General features: G+C 28.8%; 5 protein-coding genes across 9 annotated transcripts in view; 2 read left to right on the forward strand and 3 right to left on the reverse strand.

Moving 5' to 3' along the window:
• LOC126772734 (ras-related C3 botulinum toxin substrate 1) overlaps window positions 1-22,466 on the reverse strand; it is a 231,044-nt gene that overhangs the window by 206,241 nt on the left and 2,337 nt on the right. The window contains exon 6 of one of the 2 annotated variants that reach the window (XR_007669679.1): window positions 20,839-22,049. Coding sequence is in view for 1 of the 2 variants with exons in the window: in XM_050493268.1 (XP_050349225.1) it covers window positions 21,972-22,049 (78 nt within the window). In the remaining variant the exon portion in view is untranslated. Of the gene's footprint in view, window positions 1-20,808; window positions 22,050-22,466 lie in introns of those variants that run through there. The other variant, XM_050493268.1, reaches the window with a different exon arrangement.
• LOC126772696 (golgin-45) lies at window positions 532-3,455 on the forward strand. The gene is made up of 6 exons (XM_050493207.1): window positions 532-677; window positions 754-1,256; window positions 1,373-1,510; window positions 1,731-1,792; window positions 1,864-2,239; window positions 2,327-3,455. Exons 1-6 carry the CDS (start codon window positions 650-652, stop codon window positions 2,468-2,470), a joined length of 1,251 nt encoding a protein of 416 aa, XP_050349164.1. The 5' UTR covers window positions 532-649; the 3' UTR covers window positions 2,471-3,455.
• LOC126772725 (protein CREG1) lies at window positions 3,798-11,167 on the reverse strand. 2 transcript variants are annotated; one of them, XM_050493254.1, is made up of 6 exons: window positions 11,006-11,167; window positions 10,422-10,633; window positions 8,612-8,766; window positions 8,187-8,306; window positions 6,600-6,681; window positions 3,798-4,017 (listed from the first exon to the last, which is right to left on the reverse strand). In XM_050493254.1, exons 2-6 carry the CDS (start codon window positions 10,621-10,623, stop codon window positions 3,848-3,850), a joined length of 729 nt encoding a protein of 242 aa, XP_050349211.1. In that variant the 5' UTR covers window positions 10,624-10,633; window positions 11,006-11,167; the 3' UTR covers window positions 3,798-3,847. The 2 variants fall into 2 exon arrangements, with proteins under 2 accessions (XP_050349211.1, XP_050349212.1); XM_050493255.1 differs by lacking the exon at window positions 11,006-11,167 and having other exon boundaries at window positions 10,422-10,653.
• LOC126772699 (cleavage stimulation factor subunit 2 tau variant) lies at window positions 11,490-16,567 on the reverse strand. Of its 3 annotated transcripts, none has more exons than XM_050493214.1 (11): window positions 16,485-16,567; window positions 15,919-16,187; window positions 15,169-15,294; window positions 14,915-15,022; window positions 14,078-14,174; window positions 13,886-13,939; window positions 13,446-13,602; window positions 13,010-13,039; window positions 12,161-12,261; window positions 11,822-11,904; window positions 11,490-11,693 (listed from the first exon to the last, which is right to left on the reverse strand). In XM_050493214.1, the coding sequence occupies exons 2-11, from the start codon at window positions 16,024-16,026 to the stop codon at window positions 11,571-11,573; spliced, it is 987 nt and encodes a 328-aa protein (XP_050349171.1). In that variant the 5' UTR covers window positions 16,027-16,187; window positions 16,485-16,567; the 3' UTR covers window positions 11,490-11,570. The 3 variants fall into 3 exon arrangements, with proteins under 3 accessions (XP_050349171.1, XP_050349169.1, XP_050349170.1); XM_050493212.1 differs by lacking the exon at window positions 16,485-16,567 and adding an exon at window positions 16,266-16,452; XM_050493213.1 differs by lacking the exons at window positions 13,010-13,039; window positions 16,485-16,567 and adding an exon at window positions 16,266-16,450.
• Window positions 16,890-20,731, forward strand: LOC126772684 (leucine-rich repeat protein soc-2 homolog). Its single transcript, XM_050493136.1, has one exon. The coding sequence runs from the start codon at window positions 17,218-17,220 to the stop codon at window positions 18,922-18,924; it is 1,707 nt and encodes a 568-aa protein (XP_050349093.1). The 5' UTR covers window positions 16,890-17,217; the 3' UTR covers window positions 18,925-20,731.

Here is a 22,466-nt window from a genome sequence, read left to right on the forward strand (position 1 = left end):
AAAGCAGGTTTTCTCAGTATATTGTAGACTTGTGTAAAATTTAATCAGAATTATAATTAAGGATTACTATTACAATATGTAATCATCAATCTCGGTTACAGTATAACGAAAGTGAGCAGAAAGTAAGTTCCTGAAAAGTAAACATCTCTGTGCGCCCTCTTCTAAAGAGGGCAACAATATTAATATGAAATCGAGGTTGATGATTGCACATTTTAACCGTAATAGTTAAGCTGATTACATTGCGTCCAAATCTCATATATTTAAAGTTATAGTGAATAAACTAAAAGAAAACTGAAAATAATAGAAAATATTATTGAAATAAGTTAAGTTAGTACCTTTTTTTTATTGGTTCCAATAGCACCAGGGAATTAAATTTTTCTACAAGCTTACACAAATTATAGTTAACCTGGCTGCACTGTTACTCAAATATAGTGATTCTAATCTCTTTGGCTGAACACTAAACACTAAAGTGTAAACTACACTAAAGTGTTTACTTTGGCTGTAAACACTTATAGCTTTGTGACATTGACGTTTGACAGTTGCGCGTTTGTCAAGTACCTAATAAAAACGTAAACGTAACACAAAATATTATTTTCTAATTTTGTTTTAACCATTCTATTGAAAACAAATTAATATTCTTACATTTAACATGGATACATTAATTTCATTTAACTCTAGTAAGTATTTCACAAATTAATGTTCATAATAATTATTAGTAATATTGAGATTCTTATCTTAGTTATTTTCCTACAGAAATAATGAATAAAATTAGAACAGCGGGTGATGGTATGGAATCAAATGAAAATGTAAATGAAAACAAAATAAATAAACCTGAATCCAGAACGGTTCTACGGGCAAGTAGTAAAGAATCTTTACTTCCTGGTCGCTTAGTTCAAATATATCCCTCAAAAATAATTACGCCTGAAAAGAAAAGTTCTCATATATACTCTAAGAATCCAAAGTTCGTTCCATACGAGCCCTACGCAGGTGCTGTCAAACCGATAACTCCTCGACTTTTGTTAAAAGGAAACAAAAAATCAAGAAATCGCATGGATATTAACAAACTAATTAACCAGATGTCACAAATGAATACTAACATTAACGAATTTAAGCCTAGAAGAAAACTTGCATCTTGCAGTGATAAGTCCGAAACAGATTCAGATAAACCAAGAATTGATAATGAAATTCAAAAGAAATTAGAAGAATTAACAAAAGAAAATGAAAATTTAAAGGAGCAACTGAAACAACAAGCCCAGGTAAAAATTTTTTTTTAAAGCTATTTATTGACCATCAAATTGTTTTCACTGTTTATTTTCTTTTAGTTAGACATAGTAAATATTCACTAACATTGTATACACATATTATTAAACAGGTAAATAAGGAGTTAAAGACAATGCTTGTGGCCTCTATGGGTGAAGATCTTGAGTTTCAAGTCCATTCCCTTAATGAAGATAAGAAACACTTAGCTAATGCTTTAGTCAATTCTGCACAACATTTGTCTACACATCAGGTGAAAATTTATATTAAATATCACTCGGCAGTTTTACATAGAAATATGACATAAGTAAAAACTTTATAGTGATGTATTGTTATTAATTGTTTAGTTTCGAATTTTAGAAGTCATAGTAAAATTTTAATTAAATTTCTTATATTATACTAGAATGGCTTAAGTTAATTTGATTAAGTTTGTTTTTATTTTTATGATTAACTTTTTATATATTTATTACTAGGAACAAACTGAATGGCTAGCTGGTCAATGTGAAGTATGGAGAAGTAAATTCCTTGCTAGCAGGTAAATTGTACAGCAGTATTTAGTATGCATTTTTTAACTTTATTATTTTATTACTAATTTATACTTTACAGCCTTATGATTGAAGAACTGGCGCAGTGCAAGAAAATGCTTAATGAGAAAACAGTGAACTTGAATCAAGCAGTAAAACAATTGCTTGATGAGAGATGTCGAATGAGGGATATGATGATTTGCACATACAAAAACTTGTACAGCCTTCATGAGAATTGGTTAGAAAGTGTGGCTATTTCTGAATGCATGGGAAGTAAACATAGACCAATAGGCAATCTTAACTTTAACACTACAATGCCTCATTCTGCTAGTGTCCTTGATTTAGCATCTACAAATTTAAAATTGTCTGAAAACATTAGCAGTTCAACAGAGAAACAAACTATTAATCATTTAGATTCTCTAGCCACAGCCACTGAGGCCGAGATATATGCAGAGAAAGTGAGTACAATTTCCTATACATAATTTTATTGTTTGAGGTAATTCCAAGTATATATATATTTTTTAATTTCTACATTATGTTTTTAGGTTATGGCAATGCCATTTGAAATGAAGAAATTAAATGAAGAACCAGTAAATGCTCTTGTTCATCACGCTTACAACAATAGTGGGATCATATCACCACCGGTTGCATCTTGCATGCATTGTAATGGAAAAGTTCAATTGCTGTAAATAATACATTTTTGATTCAAATTTGAAATAAAATTTGACTAAGCTTGAGCTTTAATTTATATTACCTATTCATAACTTTTTAAATTAAATATATACATATGTAATTCATATTAATATCTGTATAATTAATAGCTCAAAATTGCACAATCATACATAATAAGAAGCAAATTTTAAAATCAGGAAACTGTGTTTATTGTAGTATTAATTGTATTGTTCAAGGAAAGAGGTAATTGTATAAAGAAGACACCATTAAAAAGCTAAGACACCATTTTCATTCAGATTTTATTTTATAAGTCTTACACTTTTTATGAATTTTATTATTTAGTTTTTGATATAACTATTGTATAAAATAAATATGAAACTGTATATTATTAATGATTACTAAGGTGGTTACTATCTATTAGATTTCTGTTAAGATTAAAACAGTAGTTCAACAACGATAGCATCAAAACCGAGGTTTTAGTTTTAATTAGTTTCGTGCGACGCACAGTTTATAAAACATTTGCAAATGACATATTTCGCTAGCTCACCATCTGAAACGAAACTTGGATTTGCACTCATCCAAATTTTATCACGAATTTTTGCTGCCAATGTCATATCTGATCTAGAGTACATCCAAGAGTTGTAATATTATTTAAATATTCAATACATATAGTATGTATATAATATATGTACGGGGTAGATTCATTTTTAAAAATATTAAGCAATATTATGTAAGTACCTACTTCATCAAAATCATAATAGTTAGTAAAATGGCATTACCGGTATAGTAAATGTTTAACTGATATTTGTTCACACCAATTGAAATGTTTTCACTCTACAAATAAAAGCTTTAAATTATTTTCATAGGTTTAGAACTTGATGGCTGAAAACACATATATGTTGCATGAAGTTATAGTATATCCTGTAATATGAATACTTATTTAAAAATGTAAATATTTGTTAAATTCTCATTTGCAATAATAAAAGTATAATGTTCTTGTTATGCAATTGTTATATTTATTAACCCATGGTATATATTAGTACTAAGTAATATATTATTAGTCTAAAACATCAAATGACTCATAAGTCCAGTCGTTAGTAGCATGTATAACATAACATGACATGTAATAAAATTAAATTCATTCTATAAGAACAATACAACACCCACCCAGACAAGCTAAAAAAGTGCCAAGAATTAAAATAAATACTTATGTCGGAATAAGAAAAACTGTTTTAATTATTTGTATGATACTTCTAATTCACAATTATATATATTAATTAAATTTTTTTCTGCTATATTGAGATGACATAAATGATGTATTAAGTAGATATTCAAAGAAAAGTCTTCAATTTAAATGTTGTAATAAAATACCACGATATATATTAGTTTATATTTTATACATCGTTATCAAATTTATGTAATAATTGGTTGTGATATCGCAACATCTCGGTGCCGGTGTAGTTGTAAGCCAGATAGTCTTTGACTGGTACGTACTTGGCGCCTCCGAACCAGTCAACCATTGCAATTTGCGCTATCTTCATTTTAGCGATGAACCAGTCGTGATCTGTAAAAAATAACCTTGAACTTGATATCTTTTACACTTTATCGAATTACATTTTTAAATGCATGTTTGTGTGTAATAAAACTAACTTACGTAAGAAACATTATACAGCTATACGTGAAGGTTTATCGTGTGTTCGATATAACAATGATATAACTATACTACACACTATAGTTCTTGGACGGTTTACGAAACATTAAACAACTTATTTTTTTTTACTAATCTTTTTAGAGAAACTATAAGAGGTGACGAATTTACAAAGGAGGAGAGTTGATAAGAGTAATTTTTCGCCCATATACATACTCAAAAATGAAATTTCGGTTGCCGACTATTTAAAAATAGTATTTGAATAGTTGAAGATATATATATATATATATATATATATATATATATATATATATATATATATATAGGCATATATTTAGTAAGTTTTACATGATAAATAATATAGTAAGGAAGCATTTATTGGCTAAAAACAGTGTTTCGTCTTTTTTGTACATTTTTATGGTTTATTCAATATTTAAGTTATTATTTCTTAAAGAAGCGCTCCATGAACCATATCAAAATTAATTCACAATTGTACTTTTTTTTTTTTTATAGAATAGGAAGGAGGACGAGCATATGGGCCACCTGATGGTAAGTGGTCACCAAACGCCCTTAGATATTGGCATTGTAAGAAATGTCAACCATCGCTTATAGCCAATGCGCCACCAACCTTGGGAACTAAAATTTTATGTCCCTTGTGCCTGTAATTACACTGGCTCACTCACCCTTCAAACCGGAACACAACAATATCAAGTATTGCTGTTTTGCGGTAGAATATCTGATGAGTGGGTGGTACCTACCCAGACGAGCTACTCTTAATAAATTTTTATGTAAGTATTTATTTATTTTGGTTCACTGTGTGCATCTATCCTAAACGGAAAAATATACGTTGCGCGTGAGTATCAGTTGCGTGATCGTTTTAAGTGCTTTGGCTCGCTCAAAAAGTGTTAGCGTAGTGTAGATTTCAATATTGAGTTCGAAAATTATTGCAAATGTTTTTGGAAATTAATAATACGGCGAAAAACAGATAGTGTTTAGAAGTTCTAAGAACTGTGATAAATGCAGATCATATACATTCGTGTGTGTTGTATATTATAAAGTGTCTCAAACTTACTCATTATAAAACACAGTCATTATTAAACAAGGAAAAGCGAATCCGAAGCGAAGGATAGCCCCTATTTGGTGCTGGGCCGATATTGTTTGTCTAAAAGAACCCAAACTGTTATATGTTTAATAAAATAAATTGTGTTTAGGTACTAATCTTCGATCAACAGTACTGTAACAGTAATAGGACAGTACAGTAACAGTAGTATTGTCGGTCGAGGGTACCAATACATGTACCTACGTATGTTGTTGCAAATAATTGGTTAAATTACTCGTACTTGAATTAGCGATTTTTTTCGACTATAATATAGGCCATATTATTTAACAATCAAGGCCGTCGAATATTAAAAGGTTATTTATAAAGTTTATCGATTCATAGTTGTTTAAGTAATGTATCGAATGCTATTAATGTAGAATTGCTTGCATGAATTTAAATAAGAATAATCCACTTCAACTTCGAGCGAGAAAAGAGAGCACATCGTATTTTATTGGGATAGCAAAACTGACCAAGGCCTTAACTGGTTATTCCAAAAAGTTTATATTTTTCAACATTAAACTTTTAGTCGCAAACCAGCAAAATATCTGTAATAATTACCTATTAAATATCAAAAATATAGTGGTGTATAACACGATCATAACATAAGTAATTATTATTTTAGTAATATGTGCAAGCGTAAATGTGTCATAAATCTACACGGTAAAGTATATTTGACCTTAAAAGTTTTATAGGAAGGGATTAAGGAAAAAGGTTGTATTTTAAATTCATGGCAATCAACTTATTTATTTACACACAATATGTTTCAATTGATTTTGTGTGAAATTTATGAAAGAAATGTCAAAATACACTAATAACAAAAGTTGCAATTGTTTTTATTTATAGGCAATTCTATAGGATAATTCCTCTCAGCGGTAGCCGCGCTAGAATAAGATAGGAAGAGCTATTATAACCATACCAAGTCATTTTTAGCCATTCTCGGTTTCTTGTCTCGTTTTTTTTTTTCTTATTTGTTTGTAAATCGATTTTTATAATAAAAATATGTTGTCCATTAATATTGAAGTTAGTTTTAACTTCGACTATTTTTTAATGTTACTATGATTAAACACGAATGTTAAGCCTTGCAAATATTTATCACACGCGAGAATGTTGATAAAAAAAATATTTAATTTTAACCCTACCCGTGTTTCTACTTACAATTGTGACATATTAGCAGTTTAACTTGTAATCCTCGGGAATAGCTATTAATTATAAACGACTGTCCTAAAAAAGTGTAATATTTTAAGGTGTGCCTGAACAGTTTTGGATGTCATCCCGAGTTACACTGACTATAAATTCGTTCATTTATATAAGGGCAGTCGTGTTTTAAAATAGTTAAGATATATTTTTATTTATGGTATAAGAGTGAGCTTCATGCTCACTTATACAAGTGAATACGTACCAGCTGGGAAGTTTGCCATCGCCGGATGTCTCTCAAACAAAGCGGCCTTCGCGAATGTATACTCATTAGTGCTCTCTTTGATCTGAAAATGAAATATACAAATAACTCCTTATTAAGTAAATACCTACAAAACTTGAATTGCATTGAACAGAATAAATACAAGATAGACACATTCTCGCTAAAACAGTAACTTCTTTGTCAAACTAGACTACATTACGAAATGGTAGGAACTGGTAGCTTTACTTCATTTAAAAATTGTTGTATAACCCTAAATAATGAATAAAGTACATTTTGATTTAATTTGATTCACAAGCGCTTTTGAAAACCTATATAATATTTTAGAAGATAAATAAATATACTATTAGCTAGCCAGCTATTTAATAACTTATGTATGATTAATTAGGTATTATTAGTTATAATATATTTTGTGGTATTTTAAAGTATTGTACACTCAGAAAATATTTCCACAAATAAATTATTAGTGCAGAGAACTAATTAATTAAGATAACGAATGTATGGGGATTTAATTTTTTTTTATATATTAAACTATTATAATCTTCAACTATATACTATATTATAAATAATCTTAAACTTTTTTAAATATATTTAATAGGATTAAAAAAAAAACATTTATCTATTGTTATTATTAAAATAAAACTGATAGCGGAGACGTGAGACATTTAACGTATAGGTAATCTTATAATGTCAATAATTACCGCGATAAGTCAAACGCAATATTTTAAGCGATTTCTTTAATTTACTATCACTTTGCATATTCAAACACGTGTAACAGTCCTTATTATATATGTACTGTCGTTATTGTTTTTTTCATTTCATAATAAAACCGATATTTTGTTTGATATTTACAGATTTTTTAAATAGTTATATGTCTTTGTCGCAATACATTTATAGAGTTGATAAACTTGTATTACGTACAATACAATTGAAGAGCTTTGCAAACATTTACAAGTAAGTTAAATATAACATTGCAAAATGTTATTGAATCTTGACTTTGTATATGAAGGGTTGACACAAAGGACAGATTATACTTAATATACTCGTATATAGTAGGTACCTCATGCATATTTTGGTAAACAAGAAAAATTCTTATCGTTTTTTCAGATTTACCGTGTTATCGTATATTGCTCATTAACATTGGTCAATGCACTAAATTATCAGATTAGTCATATTATCAGGTGCGTTTGGCGTGTGATTTTCGGCGGAGTAGTACTCTACATTGGAGCCTATTTCAAACCGTGGGTACCCATTTTTGTTATAATCATGCCAAATCTAAAAAGATTCACATTAGGAATATGTCAAATCTCTAAAATGTCAATGATAACATCCCAATATATTTAATTAGACTGTTGAAGTATTGACAGTTCGCCACAAGGCTACGTGTGAGTAAGGTCCATATCAGTTAGTGACAATTAATACGTAAATAATGTATAGATAAATAAACAAAGATTAATAGTAACAATAATACAAACACATGCACAAATAGGATAAGAGTAAGTGATAGATTATAAGATTATAATTACATACATCGAGACTTGAATAAGTTTATTATTATCATGAATTCCTTACCTTCTTCATCTTCCCGGAAAGCATGAGTCTTGTACATCTCGGATCTTCTGGGTCATACTTTTGGTTCTCGCAATATCTCGTCTGTTCCAACGACACTAATATTGTGGCGCGGGTATTTTTCTACAAAAATAATTATAATGTATAAAACCAAAATTAAATTAATATATAACATTTGGAGCATAAATTTTACGATTTATATATAATATTCGTTAATAGCAAATTAAATTACAATAAAAAAAAAAAACAAAATTATTATGACTGTAGAAACTACCTTTGCTTTTAAGGCATAATGTTTAAAGAAATACAGTTAAGTAATTAAAATAGTTAAATTCGATTTATTTTTGTTTATATTTTAAAGACAAGTTTTTGGATATAATTGGCAAAGCCTAAAGATTTGTATACTTTTATTTGTTTGAGTAAAGTACCGATAAATCTCGCGCTGTGAAATCCAAGGGCGACATATAAAAGTATGGTATCCCAGTTGAATTAGCCATTGACCCGTCTACAACGGATTTTACGTTCGAAAATGGAAATCCTTCAATAGCGGGTAACGTTGAAATAGTTGCTATGGATGCCCAATCTGTAGAAAAAAAACTTACTTGAAACTAATTAAAACCAATGCCACAAATTTGAACAAATCTTAAAATATTAGTGTCGTCGTCTTTGGAGAGCGGATGTTCCATAAATAAATAATAAAATAACGAAATTTTAGTATTTAACATTTATGGTGTTTTTAGTTTAGACAGTTACCAAAAGTAACGAAATTGTTAGGATATTATAAATAAAAAAATATTATAGTTTTCGTTATTGGATAAATAATAATAAATAATATTCAATCCTATTTATTAGTAAGACCTGTAATTATTTATACCTAATGGTCGATAGGACAGGTGAATCTTAATTGAAAATTATAGATTAAAATCCAGGCAAGGTGCAACACAGAACTTTTTATGTCCTTAATTTGTGTTATATTAAGTTTTACTTAATTACAAAGAAGCAATATTTAAGAATAATAAATAAATTGTTAGTCTATGAATTCGTTCTTACATAGCTACTGGGCTGTTAAACGATTAGAGTGGGTACTTACATATATAAGGATGTTACGTTCGTTGTAACCTTTATTCCTCGACCTTACTGCCTGAATCGATATTTTCTATATCAGTTTATCGTCTAACACAGCGCATGTAATAGATAAAATTTACCACAAACCGATTTTTTAAGCAAATAAAGCCTGAGCATATACGAATAAAAGTACCTACACATTAAACTTTTGGGTAGATATCTATGTTTCGAAAGCAAATTAATGTCATGATATAATTAAAATAGTTAATGAAAGTATATTATTTTATTGTAAATATAATTGTTCGTTTTTAATTTATTTTTAGAAGTTTAATAGAAGAATTTTTAATTTAATTTGTTATCAGAGGTTTAAACTGTTAGGCCATTGTTCATTACAAATAACGACACTAAAACCATATTACACGATTATAATATTGTGAATGTAATCGATCTTAGAGAGAGTGGTAGTCCTGACTGTATTAACGTAACAATATGTAAATATCCCATTGCTGGTCTAAGGCTTATCCTATTGAGAAGGTTGGGGGCTTATTGCAGTACGCTTCAATGTCCATTGGTGGACAAGTGAGGAAGATTTTTATCCGACACATGCAGTTTTCTCGCGATGTTTATTTCTTTTATGCTTATTTAATGGTGTTTTCCTGGATTTAAGCCCGCTTTTTTTGGTTAATATTTACGTGTTCTAGCAAGGGCCATCTCAAACTTCTAACTGAATACAAACTATCACAGACAAAAAATATATAATTATTGTTCACCTTAAGTGACCTTGTTTATTAAGTTACTTGGTTATTTAGTTATTCAATAATAGTGTAAATATATTACATTATTATACCTTAAACGAAATAGTCCAAGGAAGTTTATTAATCTCTTATTCATTTACATTTTTTTTTAGAAACAGACGTAGCCTATACGTGTTTACTTAATTTGGAATATCGATAATTACGATACATATAATTAAACATTAATAATGAATGACATATTTTAACATTGAATACTTATTTAATAACATTCAATAACGTTAAAAAAACTTACAAAGTTGATTTTATTACTTAAATAAGGTAATAAATAAGAACTAATAATATTTGATATAAACCAGTCAATTAATAAATATAATGACAAAAATTAAGCACTTCTAATAAATATATACAATATTCTTACCGCAGTTATGTAATACATATCTCGCCATAGCTACTAGCTTAGTATGATCTGGCGGGCTCGGTCCTTTGTGATGAGATTTTCGAGTCACTATTTCATTACCAGCATCTTGGTGAACCCAGTCATTTCGTTGCTTTTCTTTGTAATATTTAGTTTCACCGTATATGCAAATAACACTTAAACATATAAACAGTTGCTTCCACATGTTTTTCGATCTAATAAAAAAATAACAACACATTATTAAAATATTAATACTTACTTAATTATTATTTTTTTAAGCAACTGTATCATAGGTCATTGTTATTTTTTTCCTCATGTTTTACAAAAGCTATTTATAGATTAATTTTAATGTTGATGCAAATTTAGCAATCCACAAAAATCAACGCATCATACAAATATACCTACACACCTTAACTAGTTAGGGTAGAATAAATTAATTACTATATCGTGATTAGGAAAAAAATAAATCTTATATAAGTATAGTTTATTGAACTATACTTAAAAATGCTAAAACCAATTAAATGATTTCGTTATTCAGCTACGTTTCTTTTTTATTAAATTGCTTATCTATAAAAAACGCCACTTACATTTAAATAATATAATGTCCAGATATTTTTAGTAATATTTCACAAAACGCGCTCCACTCTGACACAAAACGGAAATGCGCGAGCGCGCCAAACTACTAAATGACGCAGTAGTAATTTAAAAGTTGTCAGCTCAGCTGTTCAACATCGACAACAATGCCCCGGTTTTTCTGTCTACGGCTCCGTTCAAATATTAAATATCATGACATTAAGCAAAGTTGCCATTGTAGTCAAAACAAACGTTTAGTGTTACCGTTAAAAATATTTATATAGTCTATGTTTGGTTTAATTATTCAACAAAAAACACATATCAGTTATAGAAAATGTAAGGTTCGCAAAACTAGTTTTAACAAACTGGTTAATAACAATTAACTATTTAAATTTTATTTTCGATGCAAATTTTGCTTAAAAATATATAATATGTAATTGTCATTATGCATGCAATTCGACCGTAAGTGTAATTAAAAGATGTAACAAAACACTGGTATAAATTTAAAAATTTATATATCATGTCAACATTTATTCCTTATGTTAGTACAGTACATGAACACATATAAAATGCGGGTTTCTAGCGCTGTTGAGTACTTTTTGCGATTTGCTCCTTAAGCATGAGAATACTAGCACGCTGCTCTGGTGGCAGTAGTGCGATTTGTTCATCAGACAGTTGCAATACTTGCATAATCAGTGCAGCCTGTAAAATAAATTAAAAAAACTTTGTTACAAAAAAAATCTTTAACATGTTTAGTAACTCTAATACTTATTAAAATAACTTTCTACTATATTTATTTATTTATTGGCATTCTTAAAAATTTTACTTACTTTTTCTTGATCTGAGGCACCAGATGGTATTCCTTGTATGGTCCTGGCTTGAGCCATGCTGGGCATACCAGGTGGCATTTGTTCTAAATAAAAAAAATATATATATATATTATAATTAATAAATAAATAAAAAATATTTATGGATTTTCTTTAACAATGAAGAACAGACAACAAAGGTAAGAAAGTCTTATCTTTTCGAAAATGTTGGCAGGTAACGTGTAGTTTTAATTTTGTTGATCTTTTGTACAATTTCAATTGATATAAAAAATAATGTATATAAATATAATTAATAAATGGTGATAAAATTATGTAATAATAAAATATCAGTGTAGAACTCACGTTGTGGCATCTTAGGTTGCGTGCGTGGATCGTTGGGCCGCACGCGCGGGTCTGAATTAAACGTTTGCATACTGGCGAGACGAGGATCACGTTGAAATGAGCTGACAAAATAATTTAAAATATAATTACTTCGTAAAAAATGAAGATAGAAAAAATGGTAACGACAAATCACAATGTACAGAAATATTTAAAAAAAACAACTGTAAGACAAGCAAAACGTAAAAAAAAATTAAAAGACCATAAAATAATTCATAAATTGAATATTAACTAAAACTATTAGTTAATATTCAATTCAATCTCGAAATAAGTTTGACAGGATTAAAACTATAATTCACATTCACAATTCACATTGGGTCACATTGGCCCAAGGACACTATAAAAATAAATATAAATTATACACCATCATTGCACTACGATCACTAGACCTAAGTTGTTCTACTCTACGAGCTTGTTTACTATTTGGCAATTACATTGGCTCACTCACCCTTCAGACATAGACAGCAATAAAAAATATAATTGTATACCTAATTTCGTAATGATCAGCTGAGTTGTTAAGACATTAAGCAGTACAAACAAACACACATTCGTAATTTATAATATGAGTAACGATTATATATTTAGTGATTTAAAAAATAGTGAGTGGTTGGTTGAGTTTTTACAAAGCTCTACTACAAGTAAAAATTGCTTGTACTGGAAATCGCCTAAAATAAAGCAAGATTTTTATTCCTGTCAAATTATTCAAATAATTATGCATAGCAAAATAAAACTATTTTGGCTTAAGTTTAAACCAAATAATATTCTAAGTAATGTAACTAAAGAAACAGCATGAGATTTAAATGTAAAACTTACATTTCTTGTACTTCCGTTGTTTGGGCAAGTCTTCAAAATTTAAATGACAAAAAAACTTTTAATAAACCATAAAAAAATCATACCATCTTAATAATAGATATAAAGAATAATGATATTTGCAATAACATTAATACCTTATCAAAAACAAAAATAAAATGCTAAACACTTTGAGTTGTGGGTAAAAAATTGAAATGTGTAATTAACCTTACCAGATAATTGCGAGGCAACTGTAAATGCAATAAAAAATATGCAGGACAAGTAAAATTATAGATTTTAGGTTAATTTGCATCTTATCTTTAATATAAGATATATACCTCTAAAATGGTATTATGTATATTAGGGAATTACAGTAGACAAAATAGGTTTATGAATTGCCTATGATTTTTTTTCTATATTAAATGCAACACTACTGTATCTATAATGATGAGGCACATACGTGTCCTGAGCGGGCGGGTGGGGCGCGGGCGGCGGTACGGGGTGCGGCATGGGCGGCAAGCTGCGCATGTCTTGATCTAACAATGGAGCCGGCGCACGCGTACTGCGCAGGTCCACGTCCATGCCGCCCATCGATTGCATCTGCATCGGTGGACGAGCTAAATCAAATAAAGACCAAATTATCAGGTATTCTATAATACTATGCAATTAAACAATCCTGTTTTAAATCAAAATGAAAGCGGATGAAATCACATGACATAGCTCATTCAAACCATTGCTTTAAAATAGATAATAACATTATTAATTAAAAATTTAACTATTCAAAACAAACTATGGTTCAATATATTGTTTATAATAAAATCATTGTAATTTTACTTGTCGTTTGTATATTTTCTTAAATCATACATACTTCTTTATCAATTAAAAATAAATTTTACTTACGGACATATTGATTCTGAGGTGGTGGGGGGTTATTTAACAATGGTGGTTGTTGTGCTGAAATAAGATAAGGAAATAAATAATTTTGTAAGCAAATAATAATATATTTAACCTCTATATACATTATATATGTTGTCATATACAAGTTAAAATGTATATACTATTCTTATACATAATATTGAATAAACTGTTTACCTTGTGATTGGCTAGTAGGCATATAAGTAGTCGTTGGTGGAGGCTTATCCCCTGGTTGCAAAACAGGAGGTACTGGATTGCTTGGATGTAGCATGCTCTAAAAACATACAAAATATATATGTATTAACAGATCAATTAGATTAACTTATTTAATATTTAAAAAAACATTAAATAGCATCTTATCATTAGTCATTAGAAAAAAATATTTTTAAACCCTAATTAATATAATAGTATGATACCAGTAGAGTAGAATAGAACTATTCCATTATAATCTTAGGTGTAGACATTAGAAGAGCCATCTAACCGAGATGTTTGTGTTAAGTGCAATAGTCTATACCACCAACATTAATCATAAAGCATAACAGATGGTCTGTTATGCTTTATGATATGGCATCAAGGAACTCACAGAATCCACCAGCCAAGTATTTAGTACTCTTTGCACTAAACACAAATAGATGATAAGGTTAAGCAAGTCATTAATGTGTATATTTTAGTTGTCTTTCATGCAGCATAGGAGTAAAGCATCAAAAAAGTATCTTATGTAAAGACAGCTTACGGATCAAATAGTAACAAAAGTAGAGATAAAAGTTATCCTTCCTCATATTACGCTTCTGTATCTCAACTACTTAACTGATCATCAACAAACGTTGCATACACGTCAGGGACATGTTTTCTGTACAAAAACAAAATAGGTAACTATCACCTCCCTCCTTTATGTTTCCCCTACCGTGCATGGAAATTAGTAAGTGACATAACTAAATGTTTATATTATTAATTAAATTTGTTATTATTTTATAAATTATGATAATTGATTAAGCTGCAGTAGAAATTACTTACAACTGCTGTTGCAGGGTCAACTATCCTCATTATTACTTGAGCTTGCAACAATGCATACGCTAGTTGTGGATTTTGTAACAGCATGTTCCTTGCTTCAGTTGGATTATTCTACAAATATTAAATTGCAATAGAAGTTTACAATTAGTATTTATGATTATATATACTTAAATAGTCTTATAATTATATTGAATATAAACTATATTTATTTCATTTTCTTCTTAATTGAACTAGAAACTATTATACTGAAAATTCACCTGAATACATAGTTTCATTTGCTTCATAAGCTCAAACATTTGCTCTGGAGGTAAAGTGGCAACAGCTTTACTAATGGCCTCCGGTGCTTTATCTGGGTCAACAGGATCACCATAAGGATTTTCAATCTGTGAACATTATTATTAAAATAAAAATAAACTAACCACAAATTATTGTAGAACGTATTCATATCACAGAAAGAGTAAAGATAAATAAACAACATTGACATTATATTGATGAATAATATCGATTATTTGATAAACAATCTATTGTATTCATTATGGATTTGTGAAAAAATGGCATTTTAAATGTCAACTAAATTGTTATGGCAACTTTGGAAGAAGAATTAGTGATTATAAGAAGTGGATTAACATTGTATTATTAATAAAGATATATTAACCAAGAACCAGTAGATAATGTAGCAGAGCTATTAGCAAATTGCTTGGAAAATGAAAATCTAAGGTAACAAACCTTAGATTTTCATTTTGTTCTTTGATTAGATTAGGAAATATTTCATTTCATATTATTATTCATTTCATAATATTTCATATTATTATGAATTAGTATAAGTTATAAGATGTGTCTGCATTTATCTTACTTATATATAAAAGTTATAAGATGTATATTAAGACACATCTTATAAATAAATGTTTGATAGACTTATTATCTATACATTTCGAGATTATTTAAAAACACGCTTATAAATACATGGAGATAAAATAATTCAGTAATGTTAACATTATTAACATTACCTGTGGTCCTTGCATTAATGCTTGCATTTCCATTCTTGATTTCTCAGTACAAGCATTATCAACACGAAGGGAACGACCACCAATTTCATAACCATTAAGATTTCTCATAGCGCTAAGAGCTGTTTCTTGATCTTTATATTCACAAAAACCGTAACCTTTCGGCTTGCCTGTCTCACGATCAAATACAAGTTTAAATGATAAAACAGGGCCGACTTCGCTAAATATATCTTTTAATTTCTCTTCTGTGGCTTCGTAAGGAATATTACCCACTGAAAATAAATTACATTACAATACACATACTACTTTTAAATAAATACTATTTATTACACTATTTATTGTTATTTTACCAAAAACCGATCTCATGGACTTATCCATTATACTTTGTTCTTCTTTTTCTTTACTTTTATCCATTTTTAATAACAATTAATTGCCTTGTTTATAAATACAAACAGAACGCTAAATCTTCTTGGTTATAGGCTTGAAGTTAGTAGGTACCCAAAAATTGTTACTTTGGCAAGCTAAAAATTAATATATTGACATTCCTCAATATATTTTTTAATTCATACCTTCCTCTTAGAAAAGGCAAAAGGAATGTATCTTACAGCCATACTGCAATTTCTTAAACATCTATGTAAATTCTACATACAAATACATATAACGAACATTAGTTGATAGTCTGAACCCATGAGCTCCTAGTTTAAATTACATTATCGTAGGTATAATTATAATAAACAAATCAAGTGTATATATTATAATGTCTTTTCATTCAACAAATCAATAGACAAATCCTCGGAAGATGGTTTTAACATTTATAATAAAAATATATAGTTCTTGGTAACAAAATTAATAATAAAATGAAGGAAGACAAATATCACATTTTACCCATAATTTAATTTAAATCAAACAGTAAAATAAGGAAATTGCTACACATACAACGTACGTGCATAAGCAACATGAGAATAGATTGTCAAATATTATCTGTGGAAATTTCGCGATGTAAAATCATTAAATGCGTTTTATTGAAGCTTTAACTAGTAAATTGAATACATTTTAAATTGTATCTAGTGAACATAGTTACAGCAAAGATTTGAAGTATCTCTGTGATTCTAGCTATTTATCTAAATGAAAATTTCTTTTTCTAAAATTGTCATTCTGTGAAACAATTCTCAAAATAGGTATTGATTGTTTTTCTTAGAAGCTTAGCGATAAAAAAAATCTGTAATGTTTTACCATTAATTGAAATTTTAAATCATACCGCTGGAAATTTGTGTAGCAATCAGATACTGTGTAAACTGCGGAATGAATCTTGACAATTCATCAAGAGAAAACTCGGAATCATTAGACACAGTACCGATTACAGTAAGTCCGAGAGAAAAGTATCACGGTATGAGAGAAAAAAAGTTATCAGCTGCTTCTTTAACAAACACAGAAGGAGCACGGCCCAAGGTTGTTACTGTGAAACATCCCGAATCAAACAAACCTAAACCCACAGCTCGTAAAAATAAACCAATTCAGGCAGATCTTGACGTTATTAAGGAATTCATTAGATGTCGGGATGAAGGCGTGAAGAGGCTAGATTTGAGCAAATCCTCTATAACGTCGTTGCCACCTAATGTAAGGGATTTGACACATCTAGTAGAATTCTATTTATATGGAAATAAGTTAGTGGCCCTTCCTGCAGAATTTGGTTGTTTAACTAACCTGCAGACATTAGCTCTGAACGAAAATTCTCTTACAAGCTTACCCGATTCATTAGCTAATTTGAGATGTCTGAAAGTATTGGATTTGCGACATAATAAATTGAGTGATATACCAGAAGTTGTTTACAAATTGACATCACTAACTACACTATTTTTAAGATTCAATAGAATTAGAGTAGTTGGTGATGGTATTGCTAATCTAACAAACCTCACAATGTTGAGCTTAAGAGAAAATAAAATTAAAGAATTGTCATCAGGAATTGGAAAATTAGTAAACTTGGTTACTTTTGATGTTTCTCATAACCATTTGGAGCATTTACCAAAGGAAATAGGAAACTGTGTTAATCTGTCCACATTAGATCTCCAACATAATGACTTGTTAGACATTCCTGAGACAATTGGAAATCTTCAAGCAATAAGTCGCATAGGTCTCCGATATAACAGGCTTAATGCTATACCTGCTTCACTGAGCAATTGCAAGCACATGGATGAATTTAATGTTGAAGGAAACTCAATATCCCAATTACCTGAAGGTCTTCTATGTAGTTTAACAGAGCTCACTAGCTTGACGTTATCTCGAAATTCCTTCATGAGTTATCCAAGTGGTGGACCAGCACAGTTCACTAGTGTATCTTCAATAAATCTTGAACACAACCAGATAGACAAAATACCTTATGGAATTTTTTCAAGGGCTAGAAACCTAACTAAATTGAATATGAAGGAGAATTTGCTTTCGTCCTTACCACTGGATATTGGGACATGGGTGAATATGGTAGAACTCAATTTAGGTACTAACCAATTGGTTAAACTACCAGATGATATTCAAAGTCTAGTGAATTTAGAAGTATTGACATTATCAAACAATCTGCTGAAGCGCATTCCACCAAGTATTGGGAATTTGAGAAAACTTCGAGTATTGGATTTGGAAGAAAACAAAATTGAAGTTCTGCCTAATGAAATAGGATTTCTACAAGAATTAAAAAAGTTAGTAGTGCAATCTAATCAACTGATATCACTGCCCCGATCAATTGGTCACTTGGTAAATTTAACATATTTAAGTGTAGGTGAAAATAACTTGCAGTATTTGCCTGAGGAAATTGGTACGCTTGAGAATCTGGAGTCATTATATCTTAATGACAACCCAAATTTGTGCAATCTTCCTTTTGAGTTGGCATTGTGTGTTAGCTTGCAGATTATGAGCATTGAAAATTGCCCATTAACTGCACTTCCTCCTGAAGTTGTTTCGTCAGGGCCCTCTTTGGTAATCCAATACCTTAAATCACAAGGACCCTACAGAGCCATGTGATATGAGGTTGAGGATTATCAACCTGCTTTATCAGGAAATGATAACATTTAAATCAAAGCTGATATAATTTATCAAATGTTATATCCTTAAATACAGTTGTACTTGAATTTATAATTTTAATCAGTGTTGCACTCAAAAAAGTTGTTCAATATAGTTTGACATCTTTTGTGCACAATAAAAGCAACATGTTTAATAAAAAAAAAACAATTTTCTTTCATGAGGATATTTTTTATATGAAAACATTATTCTATTTCATACCATGGCTTAATAATAACTAGTATGATTGATAGCTGATGTTACTGTATATAATGTATATGCACAAGCTGTAGGTTAGTTTATCTATCTACAATCTTCTATGAAATATTTGCATGTTTGCATTATGTTATATCAATGTAATAATGTAAAATAGAAGCCAAATTACAAATGACATACATATAGTATGCTAATTATATTTTCATATAAGCTTGTTACTTTACTATATTTGTAAAATATCTGATGCTTTGTAATACTGTTTATAATAAATTGTTTAATAATTATAAAATAAACATCTTGTAGTTAAAAGTTTCATGGCTCTCTAATGTGGTGTAATAAAACTCTTTTAAACTATGAAAATTAGTATTGTAGGTATTTTGTAATGAACAATTAAAAAGAAAAAAATAATTGTTATGAACAAATGTTTACTGTATGTGTTTTGTTAAATACTTGCATTGATACTAGAATGATTGAATACTTCATAATATGAAACATAATGCCAATGTTTGTAATATCAAATTAATAGATCTCAATATTGGTCAGTATTCAACATCACTCCTTTAGTATTAATATTTTAAAATGTATGTTTGATATATCTATATAAGAATGTTACAAAATGATGCAATATAATTTTCAAAGTAGTTCTGTTTCAATATCTACTAATGCCTGTAGGTGTAATAAATAATAGGCTGTGTAGATTTCTATCTATGATTTCTTTTTTTAAGTAGTAATAATGTGACATTTAAATTAGATTCTAGGTATGTGTTATTTATCAATGTTATCCTAAAATATTGCATTTAATTATTGCTCTTGAAAGTAATCATAATTTGACATATAAGTTAATGAAGCCACCATAGTTGTTTATAATTTTCTACTTATTTATACTATATTTCATATTTTGTGTAAATAATATGAAAAGTTGACATAAGGGGGACTAGTCATTTTGGTCACATTAATTAAGAGTGATGCCTCTGGCTATTATCATATTATAGCATACACAATTACATGTTAAATATGTCATCGCATTTAACATATAATGTCGATTGTCTTCTTTATAAAAGGAACTCAATACATGATATAATATACAATGAAATGTTTATAGCAATGAAATTATGTGAATTGGTACTAGCTCTTACTTTTAAATTTTTTAATTTATTTTACAATAATGATTATAATTTTGTTAGATGACCATTTGAATAATAAGTAAAATTGAACCAGTGAAGCTTTTACATTAGAAATTTTTGTTATAAAAATCTTCTTTATTGCTGTAATAAATAATAGTATATGTTGTAACACTGTTAATACTAAGGACAAAAACAGTGTAGTGATAAATATAATAGTGTTAAGTCTGCCATTGTGTGAACATTTTCCTTATAAATGTTTTTATCTGAATGTTAGAAATTTAAATTGGCATTTATTGTTATTTCAATTTAAAATATATAAAGTTTTAAATGTCCACAATAATTATACAATTTATGTGAATTACTTGGTGTTCAATCAACAGTTATATCCTAATTCAATGTGTATGACTATAATGTTTTAATGAAATATTGTGGTATATGAAATAAATTACATAATCAATTGTTTGGTTTTATTTCCTGAATTGAGGGAACAAGAAAAAGAAAAGCAGAAAATAATTCAATAATTTATAAAGTGCAGTACATATTACAATAAGAATTTATTTGTAAATTGCGCATTTGTTCTTATAATATAAATAATTAAAGTTTATATACAATAATTTCAAAGCGTCACCTGTAACTCAAAGCAGTCTATAAAATATTTGATTAATATCGATGCGGTATAATCACACTAAATGCCTTTTTTCTTAAGCTATGTTTTTCATATATAAAAATATTGACCTAAAACGACTATAAAACACATTCGATTTTGTCATGTGTTCAAACGACTGAAACTATAGATAACTACTTTAAAAATCGTTACTTAGATTAACACATTCGAGTATAAGAAAATATCAGAAAAGGTTTAATAATTATTATTAATGAACCATGTTTCATTCAATCATTAAATTCTTATTCGAGTTTTATTAGTACTAAAAACTATTACATTAAAATCTTTGTCATTTTTATTTTGTAAGGTAGCCTACCCTGAGAATAAACATCTTAAGGCAAAAACATTCATAGCTGTATATCGTCAGTTGTATGTCTAGCTTAGGTCTACTAAACATGCCTAAAATATTATTTCCTAAATTGTATTTTATGTATAAATGAAAACTATTTCAAAATGCTGATTGTTATATAAATGCATGTCGATACAAAATATTTACTCTTGCAACTAAGAAATTACATTTATTTGAGTATGTTGTACACATAGCTAGCTTCATAACTAATTTCAGTCCTTACTCACATCTTGCATAAGAATATAATTAAAAACTTCAAAATTATTGAGGTCATTTGCATAATATTATAAAAATAATATTATATCATTTCTCAGTTATCATTAACAGTAACAATTTGTTTCCAACCATATTGAAAACTAAAAAATATTGAAACTTACATCTATTCATAAATCTTTGGCATTTATTTCCATTTCGCTTAAAAAGCAATAAACATAGAAGTATTCACATGTTTTGTGATGTTGATAGTTTAATGTACTAAGACAACATGGTAAATATTGAAAATGAGTTATGGCACATTGCAATGAATAAAAAAACTTTCTGATTTATTTCAGGAACAAATTAATAACCTGTCTTTGGTTTAGAAACATATTATTACTGTTGCCTTGAGATTCCTGCATTATGTGACATTATCATACTTTTGTCATAATGTGTGCCATATTTACATGATTAAGCACTTCCTCTGATGTCTCTTCTGTGGTTCCGGTCTTAATACTGCACGGACAGCTTCGTCAAATACCTGTAATTATTTTATCTTATTAAAGTACCTGTAGCATTTAGAAATAAATACCTATTAGTACTACCCACTGTGACTTCACCGACAAAAATGTAGGTAATGTAGTGATCATTTACCTATTGATACTGACTTATCATGAGTACAACATAGGTTTTATTGCGAGGTATTAAACAAAATTACAATGCTACTTTATCCTTAAAACTTATCATTAATTCAAAAGTCACCGCTTACTTTTTCTATTCTTACTAAATAGTAAGAATTTTTACAATTCACAACACATTTTGAAATACAATACATACATAATTTTTAAATTTTGTGTAATGTATAATTTTCGTTTTTTTTTTTAATTAATCCCCAGAAATTATGTCCTCCTCCAGACTGATTTCGGCCATAGCAGTCAATCTCAAGTGAGAGAAGCCA

The sequence above is a fragment of the Nymphalis io genome, chromosome 13 (genome assembly GCF_905147045.1).
Source record: "Nymphalis io chromosome 13, ilAglIoxx1.1, whole genome shotgun sequence".
NCBI classification, from domain to species: domain Eukaryota; kingdom Metazoa; phylum Arthropoda; class Insecta; order Lepidoptera; family Nymphalidae; genus Nymphalis; species Nymphalis io.